Source organism: Pyxicephalus adspersus, chromosome 4 (genome assembly GCF_032062135.1).
Source record: "Pyxicephalus adspersus chromosome 4, UCB_Pads_2.0, whole genome shotgun sequence".
NCBI lineage: Eukaryota > Metazoa > Chordata > Amphibia > Anura > Pyxicephalidae > Pyxicephalus > Pyxicephalus adspersus.
Genome location: NC_092861.1, coordinates 134,330,845 through 134,349,863, shown reverse-complemented (window position 1 = coordinate 134,349,863; position 19,019 = coordinate 134,330,845). Strand labels below are relative to the sequence as shown.

The 19,019-nt window shown below is 37.3% G+C and overlaps 1 protein-coding gene across 21 annotated transcripts in view; it reads right to left on the bottom strand.

Annotated features, from left to right (window-relative positions):
* NRXN1 (neurexin 1) overlaps nt 1-19,019 on the bottom strand; it is an 892,798-nt gene that overhangs the window by 484,280 nt on the left and 389,499 nt on the right. For all 21 annotated transcript variants that reach the window (XM_072409697.1, XM_072409698.1, XM_072409708.1 and 18 more), the window contains 2 exons: nt 15,828-16,266; nt 7,506-7,889 (listed from right to left, as the gene is read on the bottom strand). In XM_072409697.1, coding sequence (XP_072265798.1) covers nt 7,506-7,889; nt 15,828-16,266 — 823 coding nt within the window. The remainder of the gene's footprint in view (nt 1-7,505; nt 7,890-15,827; nt 16,267-19,019) is intronic.

Below are 19,019 nucleotides of genomic sequence, written 5' to 3'. Positions count from 1 at the left end.
AAAGTTCTGGTACCAAGGTAAATTACAGTACTTAATGGTAGTTTTAGGCCATCTAATTAATATTTAATAGTGCTGAATATCTAATTAATAGTGCTGAATAATTTATATAATATTTATCTTAATGGACATTAACATACTGAATAAAAAGAAACTTTACTCGCTTTAGTGATCCAATCATTTGTATGAGTAAATTTATTTTTTTAATAACCAGGTAAACCATGTGTCATATTGTTTACTAAATGTAAGAACCATCCATTTATTTCTATGTAAATCAACTGCTATGGTCATTGCATTTTATTGGGAATGCCAATCATATTACGAAAGAGATTTGCAACCACATGTTTTATGTTTTATGGACCAAGTTTGGAGGAAACTAACCATTTATGAGAGGTTTTGCATCCATAAAACACAAGAAAATGTATTTGAAACACCAAGGTTCTTGGCTTGTATCTTGTGTCTGTGGATTTGTATGGGTTTGGGACATATTACTATGGTGGCAACATTATAATAGTGCAGTGCCTCTTGTGTAGGACCAAATTTACTCCTTCTGCCAGCCAGTCTAGACTTGACGGTTCTTTATGGCACCATCATAAACATTTATCACTACCAAAGAATCAGCCCAGCCAACAACTTAAGATAAAAATGTATCTGAAAATTTGATTCATATTAGCTTTATTTGTCCTTTCCCTCACACTATTTATCACAAATTAGAGAGCAATGGTCCTGATGCCAGTCTATTTTAAAGTAATTCAATTTACACACTATTGATTATTTATTTCTTTTAAATACTGATAAAATGCCCCAATTATATTGCTCTATTTCTTTTCTAATGCATACTACAGATGGTTAACACACTATCGCTAACTGTGAAGCAACATTGACCTTCCAACTTCATTTCCCTGACCTTTGGGAAGTTGCTTAATGTCCTGGCGTGCTCCGTGGGCCGGGGACAGATTGTGCTTGGATTGTATATCATCTAACCATCAAGCACAAAATGAAAATAAAGGTTTAAAATGTTTAAAATCTTTTCCTGGGAATAACTCCTGATTGTCCAGAAACCGATTGTTCCACAGAGAATGGAACCTTTACATCAAATAAGCTACCTTTCCCATTTACATCCACATATATTAATCTTTCAATACACACTCAAACCAGGATATATGTGGTGTTGCATTTACACTTTCACTGAACATAGGGAACTACTGTTTAATATAAACAGGGGCTTGGGGCAAGGAGAAGACCTAGATCATCTAGAATAAAAAAGTGGAACTAAACTTCCACTTTTAAGAATCCACAAACAGGCATCCTTTCTATCTGCCTGATCACTCCAAGTATCCAGCAAAGTGCTGATTGGCACTTGCACAGAAGTTAGGCCATACTGGCCAAAGCCAATCAAGATGGCCAAACATTGTCCATGGCAGAGGTCAGCAAACTTTTTTGGCCACCAGGCCATTTCAGGGGTAGGAAGGAGCACACTGGGCCAGGCTTTCTCTTGAGTCTCGCCCTAATGGCTCTGCCCCCCACCAGGAACGGCCCCTGAAGGGAAATCCCTCTCAATGCATACGGAGGGGAGGGAATGTTCCCTATTTACCCCGGCAGCAGACGTGTTAACCCTGACTGCGGTAAATAGGAAAGGGAGCCACAACATGGAGGCTCAAGGCAGGTCCAGCTCCGGTAATATGTTCCGGCTCTGCCACGGGGTTGCTGGCCAGGATTAGGGCAGATCGGCCAGGGGGTGTTATGCTGGAATAAACTACCGGCTAGGCCGTATCTGGCCTAAAAGCCAGAGTTTGCCGACCTCTGGTCTACGGGATGAGAAAGAAAAAGAAGATGGCTGTGCCCTGAGAGGGAAAGGCTGGCTTTGCAATGTTGTGAGGTTGTGCAACTATCAAGACTGGATGGATGGCAATACAAATCCATTGCATTGGTAGGTTAATGTATTTAGGATGCGTAATAAAATGTTTACACAGTGTTTGGCTTACTATAGATCACCAGAACACTTTATTATCATTGACGGGGCTAATTAATAAAGCTGAGAATCGAACATTCACCTAACATTTTCAATTGGAGAATCAATTACTACCATTGAAAGTGCATAGACCTGGATGATTCTCTACTAGAGAATGTTCAGTGAATTTCACATTCACTGCTTTTTAAATAGACCCTCATGAGCTTACCAAGATATATATAGTCTCATGTCAGCTAGGTAGGATTTTATATTAATTTGGCTATTTGTATTAACTCTTAAGTTTAAAAACAAAGCCCTATTTTTTTTATAATGCCTATTTTAATGATTACCCTATGGCAAGTATTTAGGTTTTCTGAATTTGTATGTGTTTAAGAAATTTGCTCCTAAGATCTTATTTAAACCGTGTTTTTGGATAGTGCTGCCATAGTGTGTTAGGCTAGGTGTCTGGGATCTGGAAAGTTAATATGAGCAGTCTGAGTTTGATTGATGTATTCCTCTATTGTGTATCAGAAGCACTGCAGAGATTCCGCATGGCACAGTCTTATGTCACTTTCTGTACAGCAAGAACTAGAAGACAAGAGCTCATCATATCTTAAAGTCTAATTACATCTTCCAAAGCTAGAAGGGGAAATAGAAATTCCATAAAACCTAGTTATTCTGGTATGCTAAGGCTAAATATTTTCATAGAATAAGCTGGTTTCTTACATGCCATTCACTGATAAAGGAAAATGCCATACCTATTTTTATATTAGGAAGGTGACACTTGGCATGTACTTGCCATTGCTGCAAAAGGGAGTGCTTTATACATTGATTGCTGCCATACAAAAGGACCTGAATCCTAAGGTGAAAATTACAGTATTTAACAGTGTCAGGGGAAACACCATCAATTTTCTATTTTAGAACATTTCTGCTCTCTTCAATGTCCTGTATACCTAAATTGCAATTTGGGATTTATGCTATAAAAATATTGACTCTCATAGACAGTAATGTAAAATTGTATCACAGGTAGAATACTGCACCCTTTATTGGTTTCTTCGGTTTAGTTTCCATTTTTAAATGGAAAAAGAACCATTAGGGCATGGATTTTACCCTTTTTTGATTACAGACCAGCAATATGTTGGCCAATATATCATCATAACACCTCTAAAAGATGTGAATGAGAAGACAAAAGTAAAAGCATCATCGTCAACCTTCCTAAATCCAGTGTTATACCCCATCACCTGGTTCTGATAAGTCATAGGGGTATGCTCACCTCCAGTAAAGATCCCCAGCACCCCTCCTAAATTTTTTCTATTTTAATTGTAGATATTTTTCCTTTCTTTTGATTATATGCCCCCCCCCACCCCCGTTCCCCGTGTTCTATATAGTAAAATTGTAACAGAGATGCTAATGGTTTGGAACCGTTATGAGAAAGAGGATTATGCATTGTACGCCTTATGTTATTTTTCCTGCACTTGTTTTATTTGTATGATGGAAATGTATGAACCTGGTTGTAGCTCAAAAAAATGTAAGTAAAAGAAATATCCCCAGCACTAGGAGGTTGGTATTTCTTTGTCCCAATTTCAGATAATTACCCAACTTCTCATTTCAGTTATGATTGTCACAAAACAGGAAATGCAGGATGCATGTTGTGCAAAGAGCAATGCTCTACTCTAACATACACATTACTGTCTTTATTAATAAATCAATATATGTATATTTAAAAAAAAAAACCAAAATTTAAATAGCGTTCATCGGGTTCGGGGGGGGCAGAGCAAGCCTTATGGATGGTTTTATTATCTTACAGGGAGATACGGGGTGGTCTACAGCAGTCGTCCTCAACATTTTCAGACCTAAGAACCACATAACTCATGGACTCCAGACCGGGCATGCGCGGAGAGCCTTGTGTCACTCAAAGGGGAAGAAATTTCCCCCAGATAATGCCGGAACTTGTACAGTCTCTCAGACCTGCGATGGGACAGTGGGCCGGTTGTGTCAAGAGATAAAACCCACAGTCCTGAGCCTATGATACATACGGGGGACATGGTCTGTGGGACCGCTGGTTTCTGTGATCTCGCTGCCCAGCTGTCAGACAGCCACGGCCCACTAGTGGGCCAAGGACGGGGGGTTGGGGACCCCTGGTCTACATGATAGAGCAGGTAAAAGAACCTTGTGAGCTGAGGAACTAAAGAGCCTCCTGCCCATCCTACCTCAAGGAATTCTGGCTATCCAATTTGATTGCTGAGAACATTGTTGCAGCCTGAATTAGGTGCAAGGTTTTGTTTTATACTTTAACTGCTGTTTTCAATATTGTCATTTATTGTTCTAGCTGGGTAATTTATATTTAGGGGGACAGTTAAGCAGGAAAAGGGGATAGAGGACCCCTCTGACATACCCTATCATGCTTATTTTTAACTATTTTCAGTGCCACTGTGCCAACCCATCAATGCACAGAAGCAGCAAACAAAGCAGAAAAGGCAATCTTTGTGAAATGCCTGGAACTTTTGATTATCACTCAGCATTTGAAGCACATTTGAAAATCTGTAAATTGGATTAAAAAAAAAAAAAGAGAGAGAGAGTTCTAAGATGTGTTGTGTCAACTGAACTACAGAGATGCATGTCTCTTGTTTATTTGCAAATCAGCATATGCTGTCTGCTCCTGTTTAAATGATGGCAATATGCAAGCAGTTTTTCTTCCCCACTTATCTCCCTTCTGACCATATGCAGTAGCTGTATTTTGCCACAGGGGGGTACACATTGCATACTTAATTGAATGATTTTGTAATTTAGCTGACAGTTTGGTTAAGCCCTCTGCCAGCTTTACTAAAACCAGCAGCAGAACAATCTCCATACATCAAAAATAAAAAATCCCATACACACAAAATAAAAACAGCATAACATTGATGATGCATTGTATTTGCACAGTCAAAATTGTCACAGCATGGAGAATAATAAAAAATCTGCTTTGGTTTCTATTATATTTTTCTGCTTGTATTTTTATTTATTTATGTAATGGTTCAGGGGATCGGCGCCTACTCTGCTGCTCATTCCAAAAATGAACTGTGACAGACACAGTTTTGGTTTGTGACCTACCACCTTTAAGATTAGGCCTGTCTGGGAGTTAAACGCAAAAAACAAGTCACTTGGGAATTGAACAATATTACTTGATGAAATAGAAGTCGCAGGCTGAAATTGGCTCTTTATTTTGCTACGTTGATACATTTACTGGAAACTACAGGCCATTTCAGCCATGTGTATATTTCATTTTACCTTGAAATGACTTTTCTCCTTCTCCTTGTCTGAATTTAGGATTGCATGGGTTACCTTACAGTATTCTGTATTCATGTTTAAGGGCAACTGGTATGCAATAGAAAACAATAAAAAAGAAAACAAGGAAGGTAGACATTGTGTCTGATCAAATATCTTATATGCTCAAAAAAAAAAAAAAAAAACTAGGATAGTGGGAACATTTTTAGACAACTACTTCAAGCAACCCTTTTGTATTCCCATGACAAACACATGACAAACACTATCATCAAAAACACAAAACTATATCCAGGGTATTTTGACTGCTGTCACTGCTGACAATCAGAATTTTAGATTATTTCCTTGATGTCGATTCTTGAATGGGAAAGAACACATGGTGTGCCCATTATTGTTGTTCTTTTGTTCCGGACTAACAATGGTGATTTTTAGGAAGTAAGAGTACTATTGTACTATTGAGTATTCTTTGTCTAAAACATTATATTTTCTTTTTGTTATGCCTTACCAGCATTGTCAGAGAATTGACAGTGTCTGATGTGAATCTGGACTATTTTCTACTAAAAAAATGTGTAAGAAACTGAATTTGCTGTTTCAATGTGAAATTTTATTGTTATTTATTCGCATGTTTTTTTTTTTTTTGCATGAATGAATATTATAAGGAATCTGTTTTTAAACATGTAAAATATAACTAGTCACTAAAATCTGATAATAGATTTAACATTGTTGTTTTTAAGCATTTTGGATTTCCTCTAATCATCAAAATAATATCTAATGACCCTACCATGAAGTTCCTTCTTGCTATAAGGTGACAACATTCTATCCCTGTATTGCAACTGTTATTCTCCATTTCTAATGTTGTATGTCAATATAATTCTAAAAAAGGCTACAAATGGCTGGGATGGCCTACACTACACATATGGTTCTATATTGTCAACATCAGCAAATTCACCCAATAAAAGCCAAACATTTAGCCAAGTGAATGTTGACAGGATGTGGATTTTTTGTAATGCAAAGCATTCTGTGGGGTATATGGTGTGTCATGAACTGCTGTCTGTATTGTACTGCAGCGAACTCTTTATAATTCTAGGAGATGGCAGTCATAGAGCTGGAGACTAGAGCTACACTTGCTTTAGCATCCTAAAGAAATCAGCTCATATTGTACATTTATCAAGCTCATTGTTGTTGTTTTTTTTATAATGAAATGGTACAGTGCAGTAAAGCTATATGTTTGCTTGGAATGAACACTTAAATCTCATTCCATTAGTGTTTACATGTACCTAAAAATGTAAAGTCCCGCCTAGATCACGTATAACAAGGTGCCTATTTGTACCACATTTAAAACTGCTGTTGTCTGAGATAGGATCATGATTTGTGGTATGAAGGAAAATCTGTAGTCCCCGGGTTAGAGTCATCCGACATATGGACGCCTCATAGATATGAACAGGGCTTCCCTGCTCGCTGTGTGTAGGACAGAGGCTTGAATGAGCAGGGCGGCGGCTTGGAGGGGGGAGGCGGGGACTTGCATGACTTGCAGAAGAAATTTTTTGTTAAACACAGCTGAGGTTGAGGGTGATCTTAGGGGGGGGACTCTTTCTGTAGCCTCTTGTAACTCTTTAATGACCAAGACAAACTCTGCCATTGTTTCTTAAGTTAATGAATGTCTATTTTTTTTTTGCTTTGTTTGTGATTACCCCACAGTGAGGATTCTATACAGTAACTGACATCATGCTGCCTAATATTATGTTGAGACAAACCTCGGTCCTAATTGCACTTATTAAAATAATGTACCTGTTCAGACTTACATACAAATTCAACTTAATTACAAACCTACAGTCCGTATCTCATATGTAACCCGAAGACTACCTGTATTATGTAATTGTTTTATTTTATTAAGTATTATTCATGCTTTTAATGGGTATAATATGTGATAACAAGGGTTGTCTAAAAAATAAATTACGTTTCTCCTGACACGTATGCTATGTATGCAAAACGCGTGGAGAAACATTTTTGCATCAAGTATTTATGATTGTACCATGTTGGTCATTGTTTTATATCATTGTGGATTGTTTTGTGTAGGTTACTATTAAAGATATTGTTTTTGATCATTTATACCAAAACACTCCCAAAATGGTGTTTTTTTTTGTATATAAATCTATGAATAATAGGGGTAACAAGGGAATGAGGACCTATGTTTAAATTTGTTTAGGACCCATGTTTAAACAGATTTATATTGATTTTAAGCAGTAACAATAATCAAAATGATTACAATAATAAAAATACAATCAAAACTAACCTCTTTCACAAGAGCGGCCAAGATAGCCAGTAGCAGAGCAATCACAGACATATCGATTCCATCCATCTCTACAGATTCCATTATTCTTACATGGATTGTTGATGCACGGCTTAGCTGTTTCTCTAGAACATGAAGGCTTTACTCCAGCTGTGCCTTGAAGTTCCGCCATCTGGCGTATATCTTTGCTTTGGCCATCTATAAATAGGTCTCTTATGCATCCAACATATCCATAGTTCAGAGGAGCTGTCCACACTTCAGTTGGGAAAACCAAGCCTGCTTTATTTTCAGGCAAACCCCCAAGGTACAAGTCATCATCCAGGTCAAGAATTTCACTTTCACCGGGAGCTGTGTACGGAGTTCGTATAGTATTGACAGATATGGTACCTAGGCGGATATAAAAAAAAAAAAAAAAAGAGATTAGGAAATGTATAAATGGGTATTTCCATTCAGTATTGATTGAAACACTGAGCTCTAAGATTGTTTGTGTTACTGGGTAGTAGAAACAGATATAAAATCAGAGCTGTGCTCTGAAAAACATCTTTTGGGTGCCAAATACTCATAAGAAGGGTTCAATATTTATTTAGTTTAGGGGGGTATAATAGAGACACATACTTATGCTATTTATTGGTCCAAAGTGTAAATTCTTCTTGAAAAAGAAGGTATTCACATGTCTAATGCTGGATACACACATGCAATAATTGTCGTTGCAAATAATGCATGAACGAGTGCTGTACATACAGCACCATTCTGCTCCATGGAGAGGGGAGGGGGAGAACCCTGCTGCGCACTCTCCTCCTTAGCTTCCATTACGATTGTTCATCGTCCTTCTTCCGTGGATCCACCAGGACGGTTGTTCGAACGATGGACAATGCCAGATTCTCGTCCGATATTGGCCCTGAGCCAATTATCGGACGAGAAGCATTGTAAGTGTGTACGTAGCCTTAGGTTTTCACAAATTACAAAAATAAGGGAACTTACTACAAATGCAAATCACTTCCTAATGCCCTATAGCTATCTGCTCATCCAGAACTGTTGGTTTATAGACCAGATACAGCTAAATATTATAATACAATGTATTGCAAACTGCACTGAGCTGTTTCAGGCTTCTTGGCCTTCATGAGTGTGAAATACGGAAACATTGGCTTCGACTAAGTACGGTTGGGATGTAAGCTTTGGAGTTATATTATTTTATTGATACATTAAGAAATATACTTATAGACACATACTGTTCATAGTATGACATGCTATTTTTTTACCTGAAGAATACTAAACAAAAATATTTGCATGGTAAGCATGTAAAGAATGTTATATATGCAGCAATCATAGACAACTGGGCTCTAGTTTAAAAAAAAACAATTAATTAACAAATAATTTTTAAACATTAAATCCTTTTTAAACTTCAGACATGTTTAAAAACTTTGTAGGTAAGGGTTTTTTTTTTTACCTATGAGTGGAGCTGCTAACCCTATATGGAATTCCATCCACACAAACGAATGTTGTACGGAAGATTTAGAATACATAAAAAAACTTTGTCCTAGTTTCTAATTAGCTTTTGTTAAGTGTACCAGTCTGTAATGGCAGCTGTATTGCATGTTTGGATCAAAGGAACACTATCTGCAACTTCCTGCTGAGATATAGTCCCAGACAGCAGAAAAGAACTCAGCAGAGACCCACCTGGCTGTTAGAAAATTGTCACAGAGAACAAGCTCCAGGACATTTTAGAAAACAAATTATTTTAATGCACTCTCTACTTTCTGCAAGAATAGTGCAAAATGCTCAGAATTTTCACAGAATGTCATTGTATATGGGTACAAGTGTAAAGAATAAAATCAAAATATGAGCAGGAAAATATAAGGTGGAGACAAAGAAAGTAAAGCCTACGGCCGTTTCCAGGACGTTTATATAATGTTTAGCTGCGTTTACTATGATGACCTCTTCAACGTGTGCAACAACTTTGCAAATAAGGCATTTAATCAAGATAAATTATTAAAGCTGATTTCAAAAGTTGTGCATATTATAATGCTCCTATTTTTAATGATATTCTCTCTTTTGATTTTGCAGCTCTATCACACTGAGTGCTGTCCATCTAAGGTCAAGTCTCTTTGGATTAGAGACTATTAAAATTGTTTTTTTGAATTCATTACATTTGTAAATCTGTGACCTTTGATCTCCTCATCCATAATAATAAGAATGAAAGGTAATAAACTGTAAAGATGCTTATTTGCATATCTCCACCCACAGCCCCCAAATGTATTATGATAAATGGATTGTGGATGACATTAAGGTCCTGAACTTGATTGAAGAATGTCAGAACTACTAAGCTAATTATTCAACACACCACAGCTTTGGTGGGTTCTTGAACTTGTCATTCAAAGAAGCTTCTAACTGGGATCAAGTGAAAAAATACTCTTACCTGACCTCTATTTAAAAAGTAGTTTTCTATATTTAAAATGGCACATACCATGCCTTACATTTTCTTGCAAATAAAAGTATTTACAGCCACAAAAATTTTCTATTTGCTATGTTAAAATCCCCTTTGAAACAACTGTGTTTCTATTTATATCAAATGTAAAATACAAAACATCACAATTCCGCTTAAAACTGAACTTAAATTTCAGTTAAAATCTGATTGGGGAGCTGTATCTCTGACTCAACTGGGGGTGCGTAGGAGGTCTGCAGAGAGAACACTGCAGAAAAGTCTCAATGAGTTGTTGATGGAGGATAAGATCTGGCTGCCAGCTAAAAAAACAAAATTTGTTACATATTTTGGTTTGTTGCACCTGGTCCCAATGTAAGTATTCCCCAACAATGCTACAGGTTGAGAAAAAGATGACTTGTAACTGTTTCTGTCCTGGGAAGTGTCATGGATGAAATGTATACCTTTCTGCCCTGTGCATTGAAGAGTTCTTACACCTAACTCTTTTTATATAATTAGGAACCAATACATAACATTTGCATGCCAGGAATATTTGCTAAAACTTCACTTTACACAATAAGCACCAAAAGATGCATTCTCCTAGATGTGGTCCAAAAGAGCTGAGTCAGGTGGGCCTGCAGCAAAGAGCAAGAAAAGATAGGCGGCAGGCCTACATGACAGGGAGAGAAAAGGAGGCTGGCAGGAAACTGTAGGAAGGAGGGGTAAGGAAGAGATTGGTCAGTGGGTAGGGTTGTTGGGAGGAGCTGGGAAGGGGGAGAAGGTTTAGGGGTAGGGGGGCAAAATTAGTTAGAACATTCTAGCTTAAGAAAAGTTTTTCCCACCCATCCATCTCTGGAAGGGTGTTAGTATGGGGAAAGAAGAGGTAATGTATGTGATTGGGGGCAGTTAGGGTTTTGGAGGGCAAGAGCCTTGGCCAAGGTTAGTGGTGGGTAGGGTGGTCCACCTTAAGTGTGTGCAGAACTAAGGTGTTGGTTGGTAGTCGGAAAGTAATAGCTACGGTCCCTGAGGCAGTGCTGGGTGGCTAGGGGCCACTGTAGTGTTGCTGGCTAGGAGTAAATATTTGGGAAATTGCCTTTCCCACTGTGGGGGTGTTAGCACAAAAGGGGGTTTGTTATTGTTTACAGGGGTGGAGTTTACATTTGTATTATTGTTTTATGGAATTTTTAAGCTGTTAAGATTTTTTTCATAAATGTTTCTAAGCTATATTATTGTTGTTATTTAATATTTGGTTAACTAAATGGCTGCCTGCAGACAATTTTACTTTCAAAAGGTAGCTTGAGTGGGGAAAAAAGAGGGTGGGGATGGTTGGAGGCAGCTATTAGGGAGGAGGGCTAGGTCTTATCTACCCTGGTCATGGATGGTACAGTGGTTTCGGAGTAGTGTGTTAGTTCCTGGCAGCCAACCATGTTGTGAAGTGAGACTGCTAGTTACCTGTCTGGGCTCAGATAAAGTCTACTTCTTGACTTATAATAAAAAAACAGAACCTAAACATTCGGCATCTCAATGCTGTTGGGCTGTTTATCAGAGAAAGCAAATGAGCATTTGTCTTAAAATTGCCTAGAAATTATTCTAATTTTTGGGTACCCTAAAAGTCCTAAACAAATTCTGATGAAATATGAAATGTAGTTCATAAAGCATTAAAAATCAGCCAATATGACTGGTGCTCAATTCATAAATAAAAGAAATCAATGTTACCAGCACTCTAATGTACAGAATTCTTGTTTCATTGTACACGGCCTTATAATGTTGACTTTTCAACATGTTGTGACAATGCTTTTACAATAAAGCAAGAATGTATATTGGATTTCTGGTGACTTTTTCACTTTTCATTAGTTCTTTATCTATGGTTGTTACTTCAAGCACCCTTCCTCTTAAATAAGGTCTGTTGCTGTCACAAACATACTTAATGATCAGTTTATTCACCCATACACACTAAAGGAACTTTATCTAATTATATCTAAACCAGCATTTAGCTTAATAGTGTTAATACCACTTCATCTGAATGTTCACTTTTCTTGGAATCTAATGCTCATTTTGAAGTCACTTTAATCTGGTGATAAAAATAATTAAATTGTAATCATAAAATGGTATGCAAAAAAAGGTGTGCAAAGCATTTTAAAGCCCATAGTAACTGATTCCTTTGAAGTTTATTGCATACATCAATCACTTATTTATTCAGTGAAAATGAAGTCTAGATAACCTCTCCAGTGACTTCTCTTCATGGATATTTTTACAGATTTGGGAGTGAGAGTTCAGATGTTGAGCTAGATTAACTTGACAAAATATTCTGGACGTATGCTTTTTCAATATCACACTAATGATGGCTCAATTTATATTAAACACCCTTAAGGGACAGTTTTCAAATGAGCCTCACATGCTAGTAAGAATCCTGCAGATCCACAGAAGCTGGACTTTATGTGTCATGGATTCACTGAGGACAAAGAGCATTGCATCTGTTATATTGCTACCCTTCTCTGTTCTTGCATAGTTGGCAGTACTGTACAGCAAAGCTAGCCAAACAGAAACTCCCACAGGTATGCTTTAATGAGCCTCTTCAATGATTCATTATTTCAGCAATTTTGTTTTCTTCAAACCACTTTTGAAATAGGGATGATATACTTTTACCACATTACGTGCTGTTCCTTACCAGTCTCGATCTCTGCAAAGTCTAGCCAAAAATATTAAGTTTAATTTTAATTTCGTAATTAACTTTATGTTGTAACTGCATCGTCGGGAATTTAAAAGTACTTTGTAAACCAAACGTCCAAAGACGTTTTTCCCAACTTATTTAGATTTTGCATTAACCTCAGTTATAGAAGAACTGGAGCTATCTAAACTAGAACTTTTCATTCCTTTAAAGTGTCAGAACTATTTAGATCTCTAAATATAACCTAATTATTTTCCCTCAGTTTCAAAAGCCTGGTACACAAGGGCCAATTTTCTCTTCCGATCCGATCACTGATTTGATAAAATGCTCTAATTTTGTGGAAATGTAAAATGAATTTATTAGCAGACCAATTAGTCCTTGATCAGATGTGGAATGATCAGACATGTTGGTAAATACGTATTGAATGTACACTCCTTGTTGCACCAACAATTGAGCAAATTGGAATATTTGCTACCATCTGTTGGAGCTTTCTCAGCATGGACCTGTGGGTTACCCCATCTCTACCCCAAACACAGGCAAAAGATTGGACATGCAAGTGCTGTGTTTAGAGACTGACGAGAAAGCAATAACCAATTAGTAAATCAATCAACTGAAAAATTGGCTGATAATTTGATGTTTAGTTGACCTAAAGCCGAGAAGCATGCTTATATGTACTACTACTTAAACCAGACACATAAAATGACTAGTTGTATGTGCCCACCCAACTAGGTAATTAGGTCTGTGAACCCCCCCCCCCCCTTCTAAACCCAATGCATTATCATACCTGAAGAAAACCTTTAGTGTTTCAAAGGAACATCATTTTTTAAATTAGACTTGTTTGTCCATGGCAGATTGAAACTAAGCAATACACACAACCTAAAATGTTATTTAAGTTATAAGGCCATTTTTGAGTTGAGTCTGTTGAGTTGTTAATAATGTATTTGAATGAATTTGATTTAACCATCAATTTGCCCTGATGACTATTGTCACTTGGACATTAGGTGATAAGAAAACCATAATTTTATAGTGACCAGGTGATGATCAGCCTTCCAATGGAGACACCTGTTTTGGTGACACGATTCTCTCTAATTTTTTGTATCTATGTTACGGGAAGGGAAGAGATACAGACAGCTAAGGATGCAAGGATTTTCCTATATATAAATAAAAGGGTGGCTATTGAATACTTCCATCTGACAATGCTAGTTCTATCTCACTTACTACAATATTTTGAATTACGGATCCAGGATAGGTGTAGATATAATGTTTGACACTTCCCTGACCTCCCAGAACTTTCAGGTTGGTTACTGATCAATGAATGTATATATGTTTAGAAGCCATGACCATAAGTGTAATGTGGGTGTAAGAAGTGGGTTTGCAAATGTTTTCAATCATTGACCAGATTGTCTGGATCACCCAACTTCACTGATAAAAGTGTATACTTTCATAAATAAATCCTTTTATAAAGCTTTATTAAACCGGGCCCCATGATCCCACAACCCTGGTACCCTGCAGTCACAGAATAATAAAGCAGGGAATGTTACTGGTATCATTACATTAGCACCATTCTCTGTTTCTAGAAGAACTTCATACTACTAAGACAAAACTCAGAGGACCAAGACCCAGTGGGTCAAATTATTGCCCAGAAAATATTAGAATAGACTAAGTTAAAGAAAAAAAGCAGACAAAAGAAATGGGGTCAAATGGATCTTTGGAAGAGAAGAGCTTGGAAGTGGATCTATCTTAGGTGGATCTATCTTAGGATTACATTTTAGCACAGATAACATAAATATTTATGTGTGGCCTTTGTTGGGCATTATATAGTACTAGAGAAATTGTACAAATCATAGCAACATACCAAGAGTGGAAGGGTTTCCTCCATAAAGAATGATTTTGTCAGTGCGAATACCCCAGAGCATTTTGTGCAATATCAAGCAATTTTTATTTTGTCTTTCCAGAGTATTTAAATCTGATGGAAATCTCATTTCCTGACAGATGGGCAGAAGTGTGATTCATTACATACTCTGTAAAGGTTAATGCAGCCAAGTCGGCTATACCTCACCTTTACCTGTTAAGGGACATGATAAATAACAGGCCTCAAAGGCACAGAGGGTATTGCTTTGTATCCTGTAAACGGAGTCATCTATCTGTGTGGCTTATTCCTGTCTACAGGAAGCAGCACATTTTGGAAAATATATTTGTATGTCAAAATTCCCTTATACCTTACCTTGCTAATACAATGTCAAGTTAAACTGCATTAGATATGTAAATACATAAATAATACAGCTTTTTATTTTCTAGTACATCCTCAAATTTCTAGTCGTGTAGACACATGACTGTGACCTGGTATTGGCCTCTTGAAAACATGGAGTGGAAGGAGAAGCAGTAGGAAGAACCCTTTAATTGTTCTGCAATGCATGGGATGTGCTAATAGGGGACAGAAGGATGAGCCCATTGGTCTCATTTTTCCTTTAACTGACCAGTCACAGGCTGGGGATGGAGGTGGGGGAACCTGGAGGAGGTATTGAACTGCAGAATAACAAGTTCTCTTGTCCTACTGGACTAGACTGTGCTTTATGTCAGAGTCATTGAAACTGAAGAATTACAAATGCACTAACTGAAGCAAAGCTCCTGTTTATATATTTTATCTGTGTATTAAGCACTGTATTAAGCAAGTTAACATTAAGGTTAACTGCTATTTTGTAGTAGACCCAAAGCTGCTTATGAGAAGATTACAGATAAATACCCTACTTTTGCTATTCTAAAGGGTTTCTAAATTAGGCTAGTGAGTGCACCTCTCCTATATAAGACCTTATCATAATTATATGCATCTTACAATATCTCTGCCAGATGGATAAGCTTTAACAGTTATAATGAATGGTTAGTGTGTTCTGAAAAGCTGAATGTAAAGTAAAAGGTTATTTCATGGAAAGGGTTGGCAAATAAAATTAAATTATGATTATTTTTTGTAAGTAATGTTTTTGCTCAAATTTGACCTACCGGTAGTATCTATTTTCTGCAATGTCTATACAGCACACTGGGAGAGGAAGAACCAGCTAAAGTAGCCAATCCATCCATATGTGGACAAGGAGCATGATATTCATGCTGATAGGAGCAGAAAGTGAAGTGACAGAGAGATGCATTCATTAAGAATTTGAGAAATGTATTTTCGAAAACATCTGTACAAAAATTATACATGGGGATTGTGACCCCCAATTTTCAATAACAAAAATGTAATTACCTGTGCGTCCATCGCGTTGGAAGTCCACATGGTACCATTCCCCATCATTGACCTTCTTCTGAAGTGCTCTTATTTTAATGGTTCCTGATCCCATATCTAAAAGTAAGAAGAGGTGTCCATCTAGCATCTCAATAGCAAAGAAGTCCACCTTCACCATTTGAGGGTTCTTGGCATCTTTCTGGTGTCTGGGTTTACCATGGCTGAATAGTATTAGGCCATTAGGTTCTGTTGTACGGAAGTCAAAGGATATTGAGCCAGTCTTTTTTGCATTCCACTTTGGTAAAGAAATAAAGGACTCAGGAGTTTCAAATGTGATTGGGTCAAGAGTTGCCACGTTCTCGCATTTAAAGGCGACAATACCATGAATCTTCATTTTAGTATCACCTTGTTTGGCAAGTCTTGACAATTCTAGCCGTACATCATTGTTTTTATATACAACCTGAAAATACAAAAAAGAAACAGTCTTACAGTTGTTCTAACCAACAACATTGCATATCAGTCTTACATAATGCTTATATTTCATTCTAAGGGTGTATCTATAAGAAACAGAAAAACCCAGTGAGTTCCAAAAAGTCTGCACCTTCTTCACAAAACAGTAGTCTTTCCCACTTTAACTTGCATTTCTTGGCAGACAAGGACAGCTGAACTGTTCATTTACCAAATATCACTAGCTAGTATAGTAACTGGTAAAATGTAAAACTGAACTTTTCAGCCCCAATCATGAAGTGCTGAGAAACATAAATAATAACCAATGAACAGTTTAGTATTAAATAAAACACACACATATATATATATATATATATATATATATATATATATATATATATATTGTACTGCTTTTACACATAAAAATCCAATGTATTGCATTCAATACAGTTATTTTGTATTGAATGCAATACAAATGGATTTTGAATTTCCCGCCCCACCCGTCCGGGTTGTACACACGCACCGTCGTCACCGGGAACTCCCCCGGTGACTCATCGGATGCAGAAGCAGGAAGAAGAAAGAAGGCCGAGATCGCGGTGCTGGATGGCGCGGGACCCCAGCGGATCAGGTAAGCGCTCTATTTACTAATCTTCCCTAGGTGTTCCAACCCCGAGACTGACTCAGGGTTACCACTTGTGGCAACTTTTTTCAACCCCGAGTCACACTAGGGGTTACCGCTAGGAAGGTTAATTGGTAGTGTATCTGCACTCCATCTGCAAAGTCCCATAAATATCTGTTGAACCTGTCAGTAAAATCCACCTAATGCAGCTTTCTGAGATTGGGTGGCAACTGCAGTCTTGAATTGCCACCTTCATGTAACCTGTGCCGGCTTGCACTACAGTGGAACGTAAAAATTACCCAGGAGGGTGGCTATTAGGTTTGTTACTGCTGATTCAAAAACCTGTAGCTTGAAAGTGAACACATTGCCACCCCTAGCCCAACTTACTACTTATTTACTTGGAGTTACTATTTGTTTAGTAGTCTTCAGTTGTAGTTCTTATATATTTTTTTTTTTTTTTTTTTTTTTAGCAACAACGTCAAAGCACATCAGCAGTTGATGTAGAAGTTAATATACTGAGGCTTACAACACAATATCTTCAAATCAGATGGGAGAACATTTATTTATTCTCAGTGATTTACCCTTCTATCATTATCTTTCATCTAGAAATAAAACATCTGGATATCTAGAAAAAAAAAAAACATGGTATCTTGGTTGGGATCCCCAAGAATAAGTCCATGAGCATTTTGTCGATGCTTAAAGAGGAAGGGGTTTACAGGCACATGTTTATTAGATGATAAACAAAATGATAATTTACTTTATATGTATTGATTTTCCAACAATAATTCCACATTAATAACACTGTGAATAGGAATCAATCAACAATAAGAATTTCAGAATGCAGGAAGAAACTAGACTATAAAGAGTGTAGTGAATTAACATTTGACAAGAACACTGTGGTTGTCCACAAATGGCTGTCTACAAATATTACATTAGAGCATATTGCGCTGTTCTTGTTGGCCATTAAGAATATCTCTTACTGAGCCACACAGCAAAAGAGTGATGTGTTGATTAACTCATTTTGTGTGCCATTCCCCTGTGCCCAATCTATGACCTGCATAAAAAATGGAAGTGCTGTTTTCACTCTGGGAGAGAAGGTTGTTGTAGGGTACAGCACTGATTTGTGTATCACCACACACAGGAGTTTAGACAACAAAATGAATAATTGATTTTTATTGAAGCATTACAGCATCATTTTCAAGGATGCCATACTGCTGGTATATCTATACAGATAAAACATAGCTCTGTTGGACATATCATAAAATTGGGTGCTTGTTATAGTTTACACTGAGCTTGCCATCTGCCTTCCGCTGTGTTGTATACTCCCAGAACAATACATAAAAGAGCAGGCTGGCAGTCCCCCTCAATAGAATATTTCTGTTATGAATCAATGTAAATGATCTGAGTCAAGTACTGTCTTCCTATATCTCACTGAAACTTCAACAGCCTGTTTTCCCCCATGACCTCCAAAACAAAATAAAGGACAAATTTAAAAGTTTCATTAGCAGGATGGCTAGAGATATGAACTCACAGATTTTACCTAAAGGCTTGGTTGTAGAGGTTTGTACGACTAATATAAACACATCGGAGGATTCTGACCCAACACAAACAGTCTTGCTTGTCTTGGGTGAGAATTTGACATGTGTACAGTGGTCACCTGCGTTGTTCATGGATCCATCAGGACAGACCCAATATTGACCAATGGGGAACTACCGCTATACAAGTGGGGTGCCGCTTGCTCATTTTCCCCCTCTCCATAGAACAGAATGCTCTCCACGTGTACAACACTCGTTCGGTAATTTCCAACAATGAAAATTGCACATGTGTATGAAGCCTAAGCCTCTGGATAAAACTTGTCAAAGGCGTAAAGCCCCAGATGAAGTTTTCATTTAGTTGTTTTGAACAATCAAGCTGTTTTACTCCCTATATATATATTAGTTCCCTATATTTCCTGGGATGTGGACAGACCTTTTTCTACCACTTTTTTGTTGCAATTGTGCAAGTCCAAAAGACATTGAAAAGCTGGTGACTGAATACCTCTGGTTTGTTTGAGTTGACTCACCCTCTTATAGTGTGTAAAATGCATTTTTTACTGGATTTCAAATCAATTTTTTGTTTTGCTTTTTACTAACATTGAGGAATTTATT